Source organism: Archocentrus centrarchus, chromosome 16, assembly GCF_007364275.1.
Source record: "Archocentrus centrarchus isolate MPI-CPG fArcCen1 chromosome 16, fArcCen1, whole genome shotgun sequence".
NCBI classification, from domain to species: domain Eukaryota; kingdom Metazoa; phylum Chordata; class Actinopteri; order Cichliformes; family Cichlidae; genus Archocentrus; species Archocentrus centrarchus.
The window spans coordinates 26,065,204-26,082,006 of NC_044361.1; the positions used below are offsets into that span (position 1 = coordinate 26,065,204).

At 43.3% G+C, this 16,803-nt stretch overlaps 2 protein-coding genes across 3 annotated transcripts; both read right to left on the bottom strand.

Moving 5' to 3' along the window:
• Positions 1 to 2,761: 2,761 nt before the first annotated feature.
• On the bottom strand, positions 2,762 to 4,677 carry nat14 (N-acetyltransferase 14 (GCN5-related, putative)). 2 transcript variants are annotated; one of them, XM_030749386.1, is made up of 4 exons: positions 4,547 to 4,650; positions 3,920 to 4,075; positions 3,517 to 3,822; positions 2,762 to 3,433 (listed from the first exon to the last, which is right to left on the bottom strand). In XM_030749386.1, the coding sequence occupies exons 2-4, from the start codon at positions 3,998 to 4,000 to the stop codon at positions 2,990 to 2,992; spliced, it is 831 nt and encodes a 276-aa protein (XP_030605246.1). In that variant the 5' UTR covers positions 4,001 to 4,075; positions 4,547 to 4,650; the 3' UTR covers positions 2,762 to 2,989. The 2 variants fall into 2 exon arrangements, with proteins under 2 accessions (XP_030605246.1, XP_030605245.1); XM_030749385.1 differs by having other exon boundaries at positions 2,763 to 3,433; positions 4,531 to 4,677.
• A 1,437-nt stretch (positions 4,678 to 6,114) lies between these two features.
• znf628 (zinc finger protein 628) lies at positions 6,115 to 16,677 on the bottom strand. Its single transcript, XM_030750891.1, has 9 exons — positions 16,543 to 16,677; positions 15,546 to 16,104; positions 12,826 to 12,898; positions 11,805 to 12,743; positions 11,046 to 11,216; positions 9,549 to 9,882; positions 9,247 to 9,401; positions 8,594 to 8,836; positions 6,115 to 8,472 (listed from the first exon to the last, which is right to left on the bottom strand). Exons 2-9 carry the CDS (start codon positions 15,929 to 15,931, stop codon positions 6,454 to 6,456), a joined length of 4,320 nt encoding a protein of 1,439 aa, XP_030606751.1. The 5' UTR covers positions 15,932 to 16,104; positions 16,543 to 16,677; the 3' UTR covers positions 6,115 to 6,453.
• Between the last annotated feature and the right edge of the window lie 126 nt (positions 16,678 to 16,803).

A 16,803-nucleotide genomic window follows, 5' to 3' on the forward strand; every position in this document is an offset into this window, starting at 1 on the left:
CTGTTTAAACAGTGATTAAAGTGAAACCGTTCTTTTTTGTGAAAGGCAATAAAGGAATTTTATTGGAGGGGGAGATTACACAATGCAGATTTTACAAAATAATCTGAGTGACCACACATGAGAGGAGCGTTTGACGTGATTTATAACCTTTGGAGTTTTTACAGACGTCAGTAAATGTTGCCAACTGGATGGAACTTTCCAGACACTTTATACTCATACAGTCTCTGGCCTCGACTATTTGGTTTTCCCATATCCTTAAGTAAAAACTTCCAGATACCTTTCTCACCTTGATCCACAGTGCTGCTCAGCCTTTTCCACCTAGCTGGTTCCCCCCACTTCCTCAGGGGCCCCAAGATTTGGTGGAGTTACAGGCGTTCCCAGACGTAACACTTAACTTTGTCTTCTCATCTGGGTTTTCCCAAACTGTGTCAGGATGGGAGCAGACCTGTAATCGACCTCCCTCACCCTACGTGCCTGCCTCACTGACTGGCCAGCTGACCGACCACAGCGGGTGGATAAATCTCACTCACAAACCTTTGAACTGTCAGATGCTGTCATCCGTTTGGTGCCAAATCAGGATGTGTATTATTTTACTCTCGTCTTTTCTTTGCTCTGTCTGTTTTAGCTCTGGCCCAGTCTGCTCCCTCAGTAGCACTGCATGCAGGCATCCTGCTTTCCCATGACTCCCCTCACCCTCTCATGCACTCTGTGGTTTGGGGAATTCACCGTTTCCCAGGGTGGCTGTTTTTGGCGCTCATCTGTGTGTGTATGTGTGCAAGCATGTGTGTGTTGGCCATCTGTATGAGCATGTCATTAACACAGTCTATATGTTATACATCATCTGGAACAAATTTATCTAATTTATCCTGTGATTGTGTGCTGCCCCCAAATTTAAAGTGATTCATGAGTGTGTGTGTGTGTGTGTGTGTGTGTCTACATGCTGAGAGCAACCTCACATCATATTGCATTACTCTGACAGTGCACTAAACCTAATGTCTCTGCACATTTGATCTTGAGCGCATGTGTCTTTTCTGGACTTCAAGAGGTTGATCAAATGCCAAACTATATGCAACCACTTCCCAACCACCTCTCTGGGTTTGACCACAGTTGACCAAGGTCATCTCACAGTCACACATGAACGCTCACGTGTACTACCACCCCTCCAGTGCACTGTCTGCGTGCGTCTGTGCTGGAGTAGTACAGTATGGCCAGACGTGCATTTAACCCGTAGTCAGGGGGGAGAGACTGGGTGTAAGAAATGCCAAGTCATATTTTCCGAAACCCACCCGCCCACACCCTGCTCACGCACGTGCGCATGCACACACTCACACAGCCATACCGTGCAGACGCATATGACCACAGTCACAAACAGACTTTCTTTCCAGTGTGTGAACTCACATCTGTTTCCTGACAACAATAATAGCTACAGATCAGGCGGGAAGAGGCCCAGCTTACAGGTGTCTTCTGTTTGACAGTCGCGAGGAAACAACCTGATGATGACCGAGAAGTGTCACAAGTAATAAATACAGCTTTTACAGGGTGAAAATGCCCTGACCACACACATACTCGTACGTGTTGCAACACTGTTGTGTTACTAGGTGTTTCAGCTTTGTCATTTCATTTAATTAAAGGACGGTGATTTTCCACTATGGCTTGGCTTGGCTTGCATGATTTAGCAGTAAAGTATAGGCCTATATTTGTCTTCACATCAGGTGTGATATGCTTCCTTCCCACACACATTAACACTGCACAAACATCCTGTGGTGTTTATGTGTGGCAGATTGATGCTATACTGACATCGTCTGAGGTTAGCAGTGGGGTAGACTCGCAATGCAAGCGCAAGGGCTGCTAACCATATTAAGGTTAGCCTCAAGCAGGGGGGGGTTGTGTGCATTTCCCCACTTAGTCATTTAAACTACCATTTACCTGCAAACCACACACATGCTTAAGTCAGATTACCTATGTATAAATTTAATGTACCATGTTACAGTCTGCATACAAATGTAAATATAACTCATCTTGATTACATCTTTGTAATAATGCAGTATTTTGGGAATGCAGCTAACATTTATTTTCATTAAAATGAATCTAAATTTGTTCACCTTATTAAATATGTAAGACTGTGATAAGAACTTTAAAAATGAAATGAGAAAGAAAGCATAAAAATCCTATTTGAGAGGCTGTAAACCAAAATCATTTCTAATTTTTAAAAAACAAATAGCACAATGTATGTATTAACAATGATGAATAAAATGCAAATGCCTAATGATTTATTTCCTGTCCATTATTTAAGAGCACAGTTCCAGCTCTAAATATTTTAACCAACACTAGCATTATCAGCATTAAAGAAGGCACTCTTTTTTGCTGCTGATATCTCTGCTGTCCCCAAAAATACAACAAAGAAAACTAAAAGTGGAAGGAAACATAAGCAAGGGTGTGCAGTTTTTGCAACCTCATCGACCCACAAACTATTGTGAAGGTGAGCAGCGGCAGTCAAAGAGTGCAGAGATAAAAGTAGATAAATTCTGCATATTCACTAAACCACACACGCTTCCTATACTGTACAGCCTCCTACACATCTGTTTGGTTTCACACAAAGAAATGCATGCAGTCTCACACTCACACACACTTTACAGTATTGACTTTTTTTTTTTCTTTTAAAGAACTGCACAAACAGTTGAATTTAAATTTTACTTTATAACAAATATTCAGAGAACAGCACGCCTGAAGTATAATCATGCTATCTTTGAATGATAAATAAAGAACAATCACTTGCTTTATTAAAATGAAATGTCATTATAAATGACAGGATGATAAAAACATAAACTTAAAACAAACTAATAGTCATGATAACAACACACTAAATAAATACTCTAATAAATAGCATAAAGATTCCATAAATTAACCTAAATGTTTCAAACATGCTGCCGCAGAGATCAAATGTGTTTCTTCTTTATCTTTTTAATGGCACATGTCCATTGTAACTCAATCACAAGTCTTTGTAAAACACTTTAGTGAGGGGGTGGCCCAGAAAGCCTCTCTCAGGAGTCTCTTGATTTAATTCTGTATCATCTTCATCATTAGTCCCCTCCCCCAGCTGGCAATAACCCAGTTTCCTGAAGAAGGCTTCCCCCACCTTAGAGGGGTAGGGGACATGTGCATACACTCTGTGTGCCCCAGTCTCCCTCTCTCTCTGCTCCAGACTTTGGACAAGCAGCCGACCGAGGCCGTCCCTGCGGTACCAAGAGCCTGTCACCAGCCTGCAGATCCTCCTGATGCCCGTTCGTGTCTCGCTCTCCCGGAAGATGCAGCCCAGGATCTCCCCCTCACTCTCTGCCACCCAAACTTGCCCTGCTGCCTGCTCCCTCTCTGGAGTGATCTTTTCTGTTGACATGTCCTTGTCCTTGTCTTTGGATCCAGCTCTGCACCTTGGCTGAAGAGAAGTCATATTTAGCCACTAGTGTAAGTAAAAACTGCTCCAAAAACTGAGAACTTTCAGCAAGTCAACAGACTAACCTTTCTCGTAAGTGGCGTCTTGCCACTGATCCTGCAATAGGGATTCTGCAGAGTATCATCCTGTGCCCCTCTGTAGGTGCTACCCACATAGTCCCAGTAGGGGCGGCTGCTGCCCAGAACCCCAGTTGACCGCGGCATGGTGATTTTGAGAAAGATGATTAGCAGGAAGACAGGAATAGCAAGGGCCAGGATAAAAGAGTGGACAAGGCAGCGCAGAATTGAGGAGAAAACAGCCAGGATGAAAAGGCAGAGTGGGCGAGTGAGGATGTGGAGGATGAGACGATTTTCGGTGCCCTCGCAACCCTCCTGCAAAGAAATTGATGCTTTTTTTTTTTTTTTTTTTTAAATGGGAATAAACCTCACAAAAATTTGACTGAATACCCAACAGGATTGTTGTACAAACCTTGATGAGGGCTTTCACCATTTCAATATCTTCCTCCTTCATCCTCCTCATCACCACCTGGTCAAGCTCCAGCCTCACCATGTTCAGGCTTTTTGCTCAAACAGCTGTCCTGCTCCAACACTGTTCTATGTTGGAAAAAATCAGCATCCACACCGTCTACACAGGGAGCATTAAAGAGGAGGATGTTATTTGGGGGGGCTAGGGTTAGTGAAAAGCTTGTGGATGATGCTGTTGCACACTGAAAGACTGGTTAGTGGCATTTAAAAAAATCATACTATGACGGATGTAATGTGGTTAAAATAGGTCAATATATTTCAAAACGTATATACTATGAAATGCACCAGACTTCACTTCCATTGAGCCAGTAGTTGCACTGTAACAGCACACCCACGCTGGCTCCAAACAACAAACAGATGGAGATTATGGGGGATTTGCAGCCTGCAACACCGCTTTCAGTACTGTATAATACACATACATCGAGCTTTCACCTTTACATTTAACAGAGATCATCAAAGGTACACGCGAAAGCGAAAAGCCCTGGTTCAAATCCTTATATGGTTATTACGAAGTGCTGCGGTCTCCTGACACATTTAACCCCCCCCCCCGCTTACCTTCTGCACAGCGTACCTTAAACCAAGCTGAAAGATGTGAAACGCGCTGTTTCTGTTTGTTTTTAGACCGTGTACGTTTGGCACGTTGTACTGAATGACCAGAGCATGTTTTCTCGCAGACAGAAGAGAATTATGAATACGAACTTACTCTATTTTATGCCCATTACACGCTTTCAATGTGGCAATCTACGCCATTTGCGTACGTAAAATTTGCACTGCGTAACCGCTACGTGAATAACGAACGCAACGTGACAGCACCGCGTACGTGCGATGGTAGCTGTATAAGCAAAGGAGCATCTCTGAATGCACAACAGGTCAAACCTTGAAGCAGGTGGGCTACAGCAGCAGAAGACCACACCACATGCCACTCCTGTCAACTAAAAACAGGAAACTGAGACTCCAATTTGACTCAGCAAAGTTTGGAAAAACGTTCTCTGGTCTGATGAGTCTTGATTTCTGCTGCAACACTGAGAGCATGATTTAAACACCACAGCCTACCTGAGTATTGTTGGTAACCATGTCCATCCCTTTATGACCACAGTGTGCCCATCTTCCGACAGCTGCTTCCAGCAGAAAAAAATACGGCACATCGCAAAACTCTAATGATCTCACGCTGGTTTCTTGAACATGACAGTGAGTTCACTGTACTCAAATGGCCTCCACAGTCACCAGATCTCAATCCAATAGAGCACCTTTGTGGTGGAGCGGGAGATTCACATCATGAATCTGCAGCCAACAAATCTACAGATGCCATCAGTGATGCTATCATGTCAGAATGGACCAAAATCTCTAAGGAATGTTTCCAGTACCTTGTTGAATCTGTGCCACAAATATTTCAGGCTGAAAGATTTAAGGCCGTTCAAAAGGCAAAAGGGTCTAACTCAATGCAAGCAATAAAGGGGCTGGTGAGCATATAATGCATTGGTATTTCTGGTGCCGTGATGTAATGCCAGCACTACAACACAATACTGAAAATATATTAAAAGATACGCATTTTAGGTAGTTTGATTCAAATATATTAAATATAGTTGCTTTACTACAAAAATGCTACATGTGAAGGTTTTGTGCCTTAGCTCCTCTGTGATCAGTTACTGTACTGGATGTGGAAAAACAGACATATTGTTGAAACTGCACTTATTTTTCTAAAGACAACTCAGGCTGTTCATCTGTTTTGAATCATTAAGAATGTGCTTTTACCAGTTCTGTTTTTTTGTTTTTGAAGGCAAAGAAAGTGGAGGAGGAACGTTCCTTTTCTTAAATACATGGCTTTACTGGTCTGGCTCACTTAAGATCAAATTTGATGGTATGCAGCCCAAGAACCAAAATGAGTTTTACATCTGCAGCAGAGAATGACCAGTTGTCCCACCTTGTGTCTCACAAGAAACAAGTACCTCAAAAATGGAGGTGTGATCTCTGGATGTATCCATAAAGGCAAACTACAGAGCAGGTGAAATATGAGTTAACAGTTTTAACACTCTTTGCTCCACATTTTGCTCGGTGTTGACCTGGTCACTCTACCTCTGTATGTTTAGGTTTTAAAAAGAAAAGGGAGAAGAAAAAGGAAGCAAAAAAAGCCAAACGATAAAAGGTATTAACAGATTTATTAATAATTACTTACTATTAACATTGTGAAGAAAGTAGGCAATATACAACATTTATTCACAAAAACATATTTACTTAATAAACAAACTGCCAATGACAGTATCATTTAAACTAATCTTTAGGAATATTCTGAGGTCCATGTACAGCCTATTTAAATGTATAACATTTGGCATGGCATTACAACACAGTACTCATCTAACTGCATGTTCTCTTTCACTTCCAAGAGAACTCAACTGACTATAAAGTGCTAACAAACAGCCCACAAAAAGTGAGGCATTTACTCAGACATACGCTTTATTCTTCTTTTAACACGCACTGTTCTCAGTTGGAGAACTGTATCTCTTTAGATTTAGAGCTAGGTCCATTTATTGTGTCTTCAGCTGATGTTTGTACCTCTGTGCTGGCTGCAGAATTTAGTTCCTTTACAGACTTTTCCTTAGCCTCTTCTGTTACACCTTCATATTTCACCTCGCTACTTTGTGAGATCTCCCCGTCCCCTCCTCTCTCCATTCTCCCTTCTCTTAAGCTACTGGTACTGACTTCAATTATTACAATTTCATCTCCACTTTCCAGCTGAAATATACTTTCCATACCTCCTCCACCCTCAGTAACTGTGCTACTTACAGTACTGCAACCTCGCCCCTCCTCGCCTATTATTCCTCCTTGACCATCTATAAGTGCTATCATCTGCATGCCTTCCTCACTTTCCTGTTCCAGCTTAGTCTCACCCCCAAGCTCAAACACCACCTCCTGCCCATCAAGGGGTACCAAGCTTTGGGTAGACGTGCAGGAAAGTTGCAGGCTGTTGTCCGGCCCTTGGCTGAAGGTAGCACCAGATGGAACACTGTCTTGCGACTCGGTGTGGAAATGAAGGACATATGACTCCCCCTGGTTGCCGTCCCCTCCTGATTGTCTCTCATCCTGTTTTTCTCCACCCCATTCTTGCAGAAGTGACATCATCCTTTCCTTATCACCCCCTTTTTCGTCTTCACCTGGCCCATCTGTCTTGAATTGCAACACAAGTGACTTTCCCTCTCCACCCATCCCTCCATCGATTGCCTCCCCAGATGCATTTCCTTCAAACTGCAACACATATGACTCCCCAGCCTCCTCAATATTCATCCCATCCTTTGCCTGTTCTTCATTATCAAAACATAACACAAACTCTTTCCTTGTCATAGTTTCCCCTGCCCTCATTTGCTCCACAGTGGAATGAGGTTTCCTTTCTGCAGGGACAGGAGTAGAAACTGAGGCTGCAGCTAGTGTAGTGGCTGGTGTAACCATGGTAACAGTCGGTGAGGGTCCTGAGGTGTCCACTGTGGGGGCTACAGTGGCGGGGGATGAAAGAATCGGGGTATTAGTGACGGATGTTGTGGGTAGAGAAGATAACTCCGTGGTAGTGTTCGCAGCAGTAACAATCTGGGTGCCACTGGTCACATTAGAGTTTGTTACAGGAAGAGCTCCACCTGCAACGTGACTGACAGGAGCTGGGGCTGATTTCTGAAGAGCAACTTTTGGTTTGCGCCCCCTTCTGCCTCGTGCAGTCCGCGTGCTCTTCCCTAATATGGGCTTCGTCAGTAGGGAGCTGACTGAGAGGTTGTGTGTTGGTGTGGCAACTGGAGTGTGTGCATTGTTACTGTTGTTAGTAATTATGATCCTGGTCTGCTGTTGTTGCTGTGATACAGTTGGAAACTGGGGTATCTGAGTCTGGTTTTGGTTAAGCACAGGCTGGAATGCTTGGATAGTTTGAAGTACAGGGAGGGACTGAGGCTCTGGAGCTGGTGGAGGGTTGTTTGCTGTGGGAAGAAGAATCAAGCTGGACTGGCTGCCATTGTTGGAGGGACACTGCAGGAGGAGAAAGTTTTGGGGCTGGGATGGTGGTGGTGGAGGAGGAGGAGGTGGCTGCACTGGCGTAGGGGATGATAGAGGAATGAGCTGCAGGCCACTTGCTGTCTGTATCATGAAGTAGTTCTGGGAGGTGTTAGGTGGAATATTAAGTGCTGGTTGGGACACAATCAGACTGCCACTGTTTCCTGAGGCTTCCAGGGTGATGGGGTTCAGCAGGGTTGTAGTAGTGGTTACTCCTCCAACACTGGCTTTCACAGCCACACCGTCTTTACCTCCACCACCTGGGCAAGGCAGGGCAACGCCAGTGCCGTGGGTGCGGATGTGCCTCTGCAAGTAGGAGTGCATGACAAACTCCTTTGAGCAGTACGGGCATTTGAAGTCCTTGCGTGAGGAGTGCGTGCGAAGGTGGAGCTGAAGGTTGGAGGAGTGTGTAAAACTCTTACTGCAGTGGGTGCACTGAAAAGGCCTTTCGCCTGAATGCGTGCGTTCATGCTGCTCTCAGAGAAATATTAACCAACATGGAAAGAAGAGAAATTATGAAAATTGGTTGATAAGATAAAAACAGATCTTTTCAACTGAACATTTGATAAAGTGAATCTGTGGCTGCACTGACCTGCTTTAGATTTGACGTCTGGGAGAAGGACTTGGAGCAGATGGTGCACGTATGAGGCCGCAAACCCGAGTGCATCTGACTGTGTCTGCGCAGGCAGCTGGTGTTCTTGAAGGACTTACCACACTCTTTACACACATATGGCCTCTCACCTGTGTGCTGCCGCAAGTGGTACTGGTAGTGGGAGCTCCACTTGAAAGTGAGAGGACAGTGAGGGCACTGGAATGCCCGTACACCTGTATGCACCTTGGTAAGGTACACGGGGGGAGGGGAGAAAAAAAAATATTGAGATTTATTTTTTGCGTGAGGCTTCAAATTTTTAGTGTCCTACCAAAAGGAGAATCTAGCGCTGAGCTTACTAGAGAGTGGACGTCAGCACAGGGAACAGCAACATACAAGAACAGTGCTGGTTACAACTGCAGCAGTGTGTGATGGTGATTTTAGTCATAAGAGACCTATAACTGCAGAGCGCTACACTGACAGTATATTTTTTGTTGCTTTTTGCATTTGTCTCATTCATCTCCAGAAGTATGTACAAGAGAGCTAGAATATCTAATCATAAGGAATGTTGAATTTTACACAGACCACAAACAAGTATCTCATTTTGGTAAATAAACGTGTGATTTATTTGAGTGGAACAGAAACGGGAGCCTTACCCTCTGATGGATAGAGAGCAGTGATGATCTCTTGAAGCTCTTTCCACACTCTGTGCAGCGGTAGGGCCTTTCCCCAGTGTGATCCCTCATGTGGTATTTTAACCCTGATGAACCTTTGAAGGCTTTTCCACACTCTGAACAGCGGTACGGCCTCTCTGTGTGAAAATGTGACATGAGTTTAAAAAAAAAAAGAAAAAAAAAATACAGCAGAATAACGAGTTCGATAATAATAAAGAGGCAGCATCTAAATGTCAGCATAATTTTATATGTATGATCTGCTTTTTTTTCCTAAATGTCTTTACCTCCAGCAGGAGTGCTTTTGCTGGATCCTGTCTTTTTGTGGGCTTTGGTTGGTTTTGCTGGCTGTTCCTCTTGTTCCTCTCCGACAGCTATGATATTGACATGGATCTCCCTCTGGCCCTCCTGTTGCTTGTCAGCCTGGCTCGGAGAGGAGGGAAGGGGGAGAGATAAGGAAAGCGACGGAGGGCACACGATTTCAGCTTCTGCCTCAGCCAGGAGACGCTGCTCAGGAGTGTGGGAGTGTTGGTGTGTGAGGAGTGAGGAGAGAAGAGGGAAAGAGCGGTCACAGGCAGAGCAGCTGAACTGGGAACGGGACTGTGATGAAAGAGAGTGCATCTGGAGAAACAAAAGAGGGAAAACAGGATGTAGTTACTTTAAAAGAAACTGCACTGTAGCAAGTAATATTTCTATGTGTTTTTAATATAAAGCACCCCTAGGTGCTAAATAAATATTGTTAAATTATGTAAAATGCACAGGGAGGCATCCAGGGAGTAATGCACACAGCTCATTCAGAAACTGCCTTGGAAACAAACTATGAGGACTTTTGTAATGTTGTGATGCCGCAAGTCTTCAGTCACCACCCTCAGCTTAGCTACCCCCCCATCCCCCCACATCCCACCTACAACAACAGTCCAACTTTTTTCCCTTTCGGCACTGCCAGCTCCAACTCTAAAACATCTCAGCCACAAGAAAAGCAATAAATGACACTAAATTTCCTGTTGCTTGCTGCAAAAGCATGTAAGAGTCTTCATGCACTCCTGGCACCTGAAGAACTGAAGGCCCAATAGACTGCTTTTATTTTTGGTGGCAATGTTCCCTTAACAGGAAAAAAAAAAAAAAAAAAAAACATTTTGTGGGGAAATCGGAAATTATGGAAACTCAAAGACCAGTTTCAGACCAATAAACAGGGAATGGGTGTGGGGTACAGTTTTTTTTTTTTTTTTTTTTTTTACATACAGTGCAACTTAAACTCAGCTGGATTTTTTTTTCAGAGCATTCCCTAACTAAGTGAAAAATCTGCTAACAATGAATGTAATGTTGGAAATGATAACACCACTACAGGAAAACTGTGCTTTATGCATAAATGCATCACTGTACTGAGTCAGATTCTGGTTTCAAACAAGTACAATTTGGGCTTTTTGTTGTTACCAACAGTTCTTCGAGGGCTATGCCTAAAGTCAAAGAATCTGAGGTTATGCTATTTAACTAATGTGATGGGTTTTTTTTTTTCATGGCAACAGCGGGAAAGGCACAAAACTCTTTTGGAAAGAGCTGTTAGATAGCTGTAGCTCATTTCATTTAGAGCCACAGACACAGAAAAGGCCTGTCTGGAAAAGGGCTATGCAGGCACGATAGAACAATCCATCAAAGTCCCATTCTGGATAGATGCCAGGGGTATAATATGGGAACTTCAAGATGGATAAATGTTATTCTTGTAATAACTTCTGTAATCTGCATAAAAGTGTTAGTAGTAAAACAGTTGTAACAGTCATTCTCACCAACGATACATGTCTATTGAGGCCTCCGCTGGTCTTAAAGGTCTTATTGCAGTAGCCGCATGACAGCCCTGCCCATGTGGTTCTGGCCTCTGGCTGAACGGTCTCAGAGCTCTGAGTCACCTCAGTGAAGCTCTGTAACAGGTCAAACTGGGCCTGGGTGGTGCCGACATTCTGAGGACAAACCAAAGGAAGTAGTAATACATATCAAAAATATATGTCCTCAAACTGAACTCATTGGCTTTATAGAGTTGTTCTATTTTTTTGGCCCAATTAAAAGTAGATTATTCAGATCTTTAAGAGTACTTATAATTCTGCCCCACACTACATAAACAGAAGATAGGCCATCTGACCTTCTGAATTCACGTCATTTATTTTGTATACGACCGGGTTCGTGTCAGCAATGCTTGTTGGGGGTTGATCTATTGTGGCCTTCACACCAACATCATGTTCACATGATAGAAACTGCAATAGCAGTTGCCATGATCAGCCAGCTTAAAAGCTTGCCGCAAGTTATCAGAGACATATGTCAGTCTATGAAGTGTCTAACAACTGTTTCAAGTGCATGACTAATAACCCATGCTTATCACTGTTTACTAACCAAATGTTTTCCTATAATTTCTAGGGTCTAAAGTGGCCTTAATTGTCAGACTACTAGACTTATTTTAAACTTTTTAATTAAACAAGTGTGAGATGTTGGTGGATTTTGAGTTCAATATTTTTTATGCAATGTACATTTATCCATTTGAACTCATCACTTACTGCATTGCTGCCATCTGCTCCCTCTGATAATCCAAGGAGCACCTCTGTCGTGTGTCCACTTTCAGCCACTGTGGTAGTTTCAACCACCTCCTCAAAGTCAGCAAGCAGGTGTCCAGCTCCCACCAGCCCATCCCCAACTTCCATCCCGGATCCGACCCCTGCCTCCCCATTAGCCCCATGGTCCTCCGGAGCCATGTGGATGGCCTGGTGCTCCTCTAGGTCTGTCCGGGTGCCAAAAGTGTGGCTGCAGCTGCCACAGCTGTACAGGAGCACACTGGCTCCGGTGTCTGTGCTCAGGTGAACCTCTGTCCCAATGGCCCTAGACGTGCACACGTCCTCCCCAGAAGGAGTGAGGGTGAGCTGGGGGAGAAGGCTTGGATTCTGGCCAGAGGAGGTGGTTGACAGGAACACTTCTTCCATTCCCACCCCGACTCCATCAGTTCCTTCCTGGCTCACAAATCCTACCATGTCTGTCAACATTGATGACGTCACTTCCTCTGCCCCCACCACCACCTCCACTACCTCATTTCTCTTCCTTCCATCCTCTCCCCTCTTTCCCTCTTTCCCTCCTGCATTGAGGCTGGAGTGAGAGTTCTTGTGCAGCGCCAGGTTCGACGAATGAGTAAAGCTTCGTCCACACTCGCTGCAGATGTAGGGCCTCTCGCCTGTATGTATCCTCATGTGCTGCCTCAGGTTGGTAGACTGCGTGAAGGATTTGTTACACACTGTGCAGGTGTAAGGTTTGAGACCGAGATGAACATTCTTGTGTCTCCGCAGACTGCTTGAGTTCTTGAAGGCCTTGGGACAAGTGTCACATGGGTATGGGCATTCTCCTGTGTGTTGCCGCAGGTGGTACTGGTAGTGAGAACTCCACTTAAAAGTAAGGGGGCAGTAGGGACACAAGAAAGTACGCACTCCAGTGTGAACACTCTGATGGACCTGGGGACAGACAGACATGGTGAAATATCTCATTTGTAAGCATAAAAAAAAGCTTATAAAATGACTTGGTTTGATATCTCACCTGGAGTAGAGATGAGCGTTTGAAGGCTTTGCCACAGTCCTGACATTTATAAGGCTTCTCCCCTGAGTGAGACCTGCAAGATAAAGGTAACTACTCAGAAGGACAGCATGGTATATACCCTCATTATTTATACAAAATTCAATCAGCAAAAGCCACATACAAGTAATTTCTTTTGATGTACATTGGCACAGGTATAACATCTTGTTTGATGTGAGAAATTAGCTCTTTATTCTACATAAAAATGTATCCTTTTGATATTTTCCACCAACCTGACTGGCCCAACTAAAGATGAAAAAAGGGAGAGTGAGACTGGGAGATACTGGTTAGATTATACTTCATACTGCAAATATTCACTCCACCTCTCATTCACCTGCTGTTTCTGACTGATCTCTGAACTGATTACTCTGTAAAGCTGCCAAGAGCAAAACTGAAGTTGTTTCATTATTTAAGCAATTCTAGAACATGGATTTATAAAACAGTGTTTTGGATGACATACTGTGCATTTAAAGATTGCAAGAATTAAAATATCTGTGGAATTGCATTTTAATTACAAAAGCCTGTGACTGCAGGATGTCTTCTATATTTAGAATATAGATTATCATATTAGATAATGGATGCTTCATGGCTGAAGCAAAAAAGAAAAAAAAAATAATTGAAAATTCTTAAAGACCCTGTTATAGTTAGGTCCATAGGTTTTTTTGGACAATGATACATTTTTGTAATTTTGCCTCTGTACACCACCACAAAACCAAGTAATCAAGATGTGACCAAAGTGCAGACTTTCAGCTTTAATTCAAGGTGTTTAACAAAAGTACTGCCTTAAGTGTCTAGGACTGTCCCCAATTTTCAGAGCTCAGAAGTAATTGTCCAGATAAGGCCTGTTCCCTTGTTATTTCATGACAAATTGAGCAGATAAAATATATGGAGTTGATTCCAAGTGTTGAATGTGCATTTGGTAGCTTTTCACTGCATCTCTTAGTATGAGGCCCAAAAGATGCTGATCCAAGTGAAGGAGGTCACCATTAGGCTGAAAAAACTAAATAAATCAGGGCGATTTAATAAACTTTAGGAGACCCTTTCTTAAAAACAAGGAATGTACTGGCAAACTCGGTAACACCAAAAGGCCTGAAAGAAAATGAAAGCCAACTAGAGTGCATGATGACATAATTATTTCCATGGTTAGGAAAATCAACTTCACATCTAACCAAGATAAAAACACGCTTGAGAAGGTAGATGTATCATTGTCAGAGTCTACAATGAAAAGATGCCTTCATGAATGGAAATACAGAGTTTACAACAACATGCAAACCACCTGTAACACTCGAGAACAAGAAGGCCAGATTAGACTTTAGAAAACATCTAAAACAGCCTGAACAGTTCTGGAAAACAAACAAACAAAAAGAAACATTTAGATGAAACTGAGATGAACTTGTACCAGAATGATGGGAAGATCTGAAGCATACCACATTATCTGTCAAACATGGTGGAGGGAATGTTATACCATGTGTATGTATGGCAGCCAGTGGAACCGGGTCACTGGTGTTTATTGATGATGTGACCTCTGACAGAAGTAGCAGGATGATTTGTGAAGTGTACAGGGCCATACTCTCTCCTCAGATTCACTCAAATGCTGTAAAATTGATCAGACTGCGCTTCACAGTGCAACTGGATAATGACCCAAAGCATACTGGAAAAGCAACCCAAGGGTTTCTCAGGCAAAAACATGCAATATTCTTTAGTGGTCAAGTCAGTCACCTGATCTCAACCCAACAGTGCATTCTTTTCAGTTACTGAAGACAAAACAGTCAGAGAGAGACTCACAAACAAGCAGCAACTGAGGATGGCTGCAGTAAATGTTTAGCAGAGCATCCCATGACAAGAAAGCCAGCTTTTCTTTGTTAAAACCCTCTTGAATTAAAGCTGAAAGTCTGTACTTCACATTGTGATTGTCTTATTTAAAACTACTGTGGTGGTGTGCAGAAGCAAAAGTCCCAAAAAAAACAAAAACAAACAAACATCACTGTCCAAAAATGTATAGAACCATATACAAAAAAATCCTTTGTTTCTTTTCAAAAAAAAGAGTTGTCCTACATTCATATATATAAATATTTAAATTTTTATTATTTCACTCTACAATATTTATTAACACACTGTAAAGTGACATAAATGATGAGACTGTTTTACTCAACAGAACTGTAATGCACACCTTTGGCAAACAGACTGGTGTTTAATGAGGGCATGCTGGGATGCTCATTTCAGTGCAGGTGAGGGAGGTTAAATGACTGAACCTATTAACGTTGTGCTGTATTAATCTTGAAGACAAAACTGTAACAGTGTTACAGTTTAATTATATAATAATAGAATAACACAATATGGGTGATATCAGTCAACAATGCTGATATCAGCCTTGTTGACTGACACTGACATATCTGTAAATAAGATGACATTTACCTGTTGGGTTGCATCAAGTTTTTGGGTGTCTAATTGCTCAAAAGATAGTTTGATGAAGCGCTGAGAGACAATTAAGTTATTTTTTATAATACACATTTCTTTTTTTCCCCTGACACAAAGACTGAATAAATAACAGAAGAAACCAAACTGGAAAAACATATCATTATTGGCATCTGCTATCAGCCAAAATGTTATTTTAAACATCAGTACTGGTCAAGAATTTCACAATCTGTGAATCCCTAGTAATAACATAAGTTTACTGTGAGAACCTTTGGTGGTAGAGCAGAGCAGAGGAGCCCTTGAAGGCCTTGGGACAGAGGTTGCAGCGGTAGGGTCTCTCATTGTTGTGGCTCCGCAGGTGGTGGGTCAGTCTGGATGACCACCTGAAGCTCTTGCCACAGTCCAGACACTGGAAGGGATGATCTGACTGCTCCGGCTGCGTGGCTGGCCCAGACACCGATGATGACACCATGCCCAGAACCACCTCCTCTCCACCTTCTACTCCCTCTTTGTCTCCCTCCACCAGCTCCCCTCTCTCCCTGTCATCCTCGCCATCCTCTCCTGAACCAAGAAGGGACGGGAAAGGCGAGAGGGAGGCAGTGGACTGAGTCGGTAAGAGTTCTGCTTGGACTACTAGGGCCACTGAATTAGCCATTACCAGATCAATCTGGTGGCAGATGAGAATTTTCCGTGGAGGCAGGTTGTGGATCAGTTTGAGTGCAACATCATAGTTTGTCTTTCATCTTTTCTTCTGTGCCTTCATAAAGTTCTTCCCTGGCGGCCACTGAAGCACCGGCTGTCATCCCAAGCAGTGAAATGAGGGCACGTCTGAGATAAAGGGAAATGGAGAAAAAAAAATACAGTATTACTAACTTTCTGAATCCTGTCTGCAGTGTTCCCTTTAAATTTCCCTCCCTCCCGTCACTGAAGCTGGTCCTCCCTCTGGCCGTCAGTCCGTGTGCACTCTGTCTCCACACTGGCGCACGGTTTCTGTCCTTCCCCGCAGTGCGGTGCTTGTTAGCAACACAAACCAGAGGCTACCGCAAAGTTACCCACTGAGTTACTTTATAACTGTCCCAATGTGTCCAACGAGCTCTTCAAGTCAGCAGATGACACAGACACACACATACAGATTCTTTGCCGTACCAACAAAAAACAGCCAGTGGCCTGCTTTTAAAGCTAATCAAGCCTCCTGCTCAGTGCGGAACAGCTTCTCCTAACTGCTCGGCATGAATGTGCATGAATGCAGGCTGAAGCAGTACTCACCGCGCGGACTTAACTCATCTTAAAGCTATATTGTTGATCATGTGAAAAGAAACTGGGTACCGCAGTGCTAATCCACACAACCTTAACAATAAACACAGCACAAACTAACAGCAGCTCTCCACCCAATGCCGCCTTTCAAGAACAGCGGCGGCGACTGGCTGATACGTACAATAGATGAGCTACTCCCATTGGTTGGGAGCTTGAACAGACAGGTTGACGTTTTTTAATCTTACGGGAAAATATAAAAACAAAATTTGACGG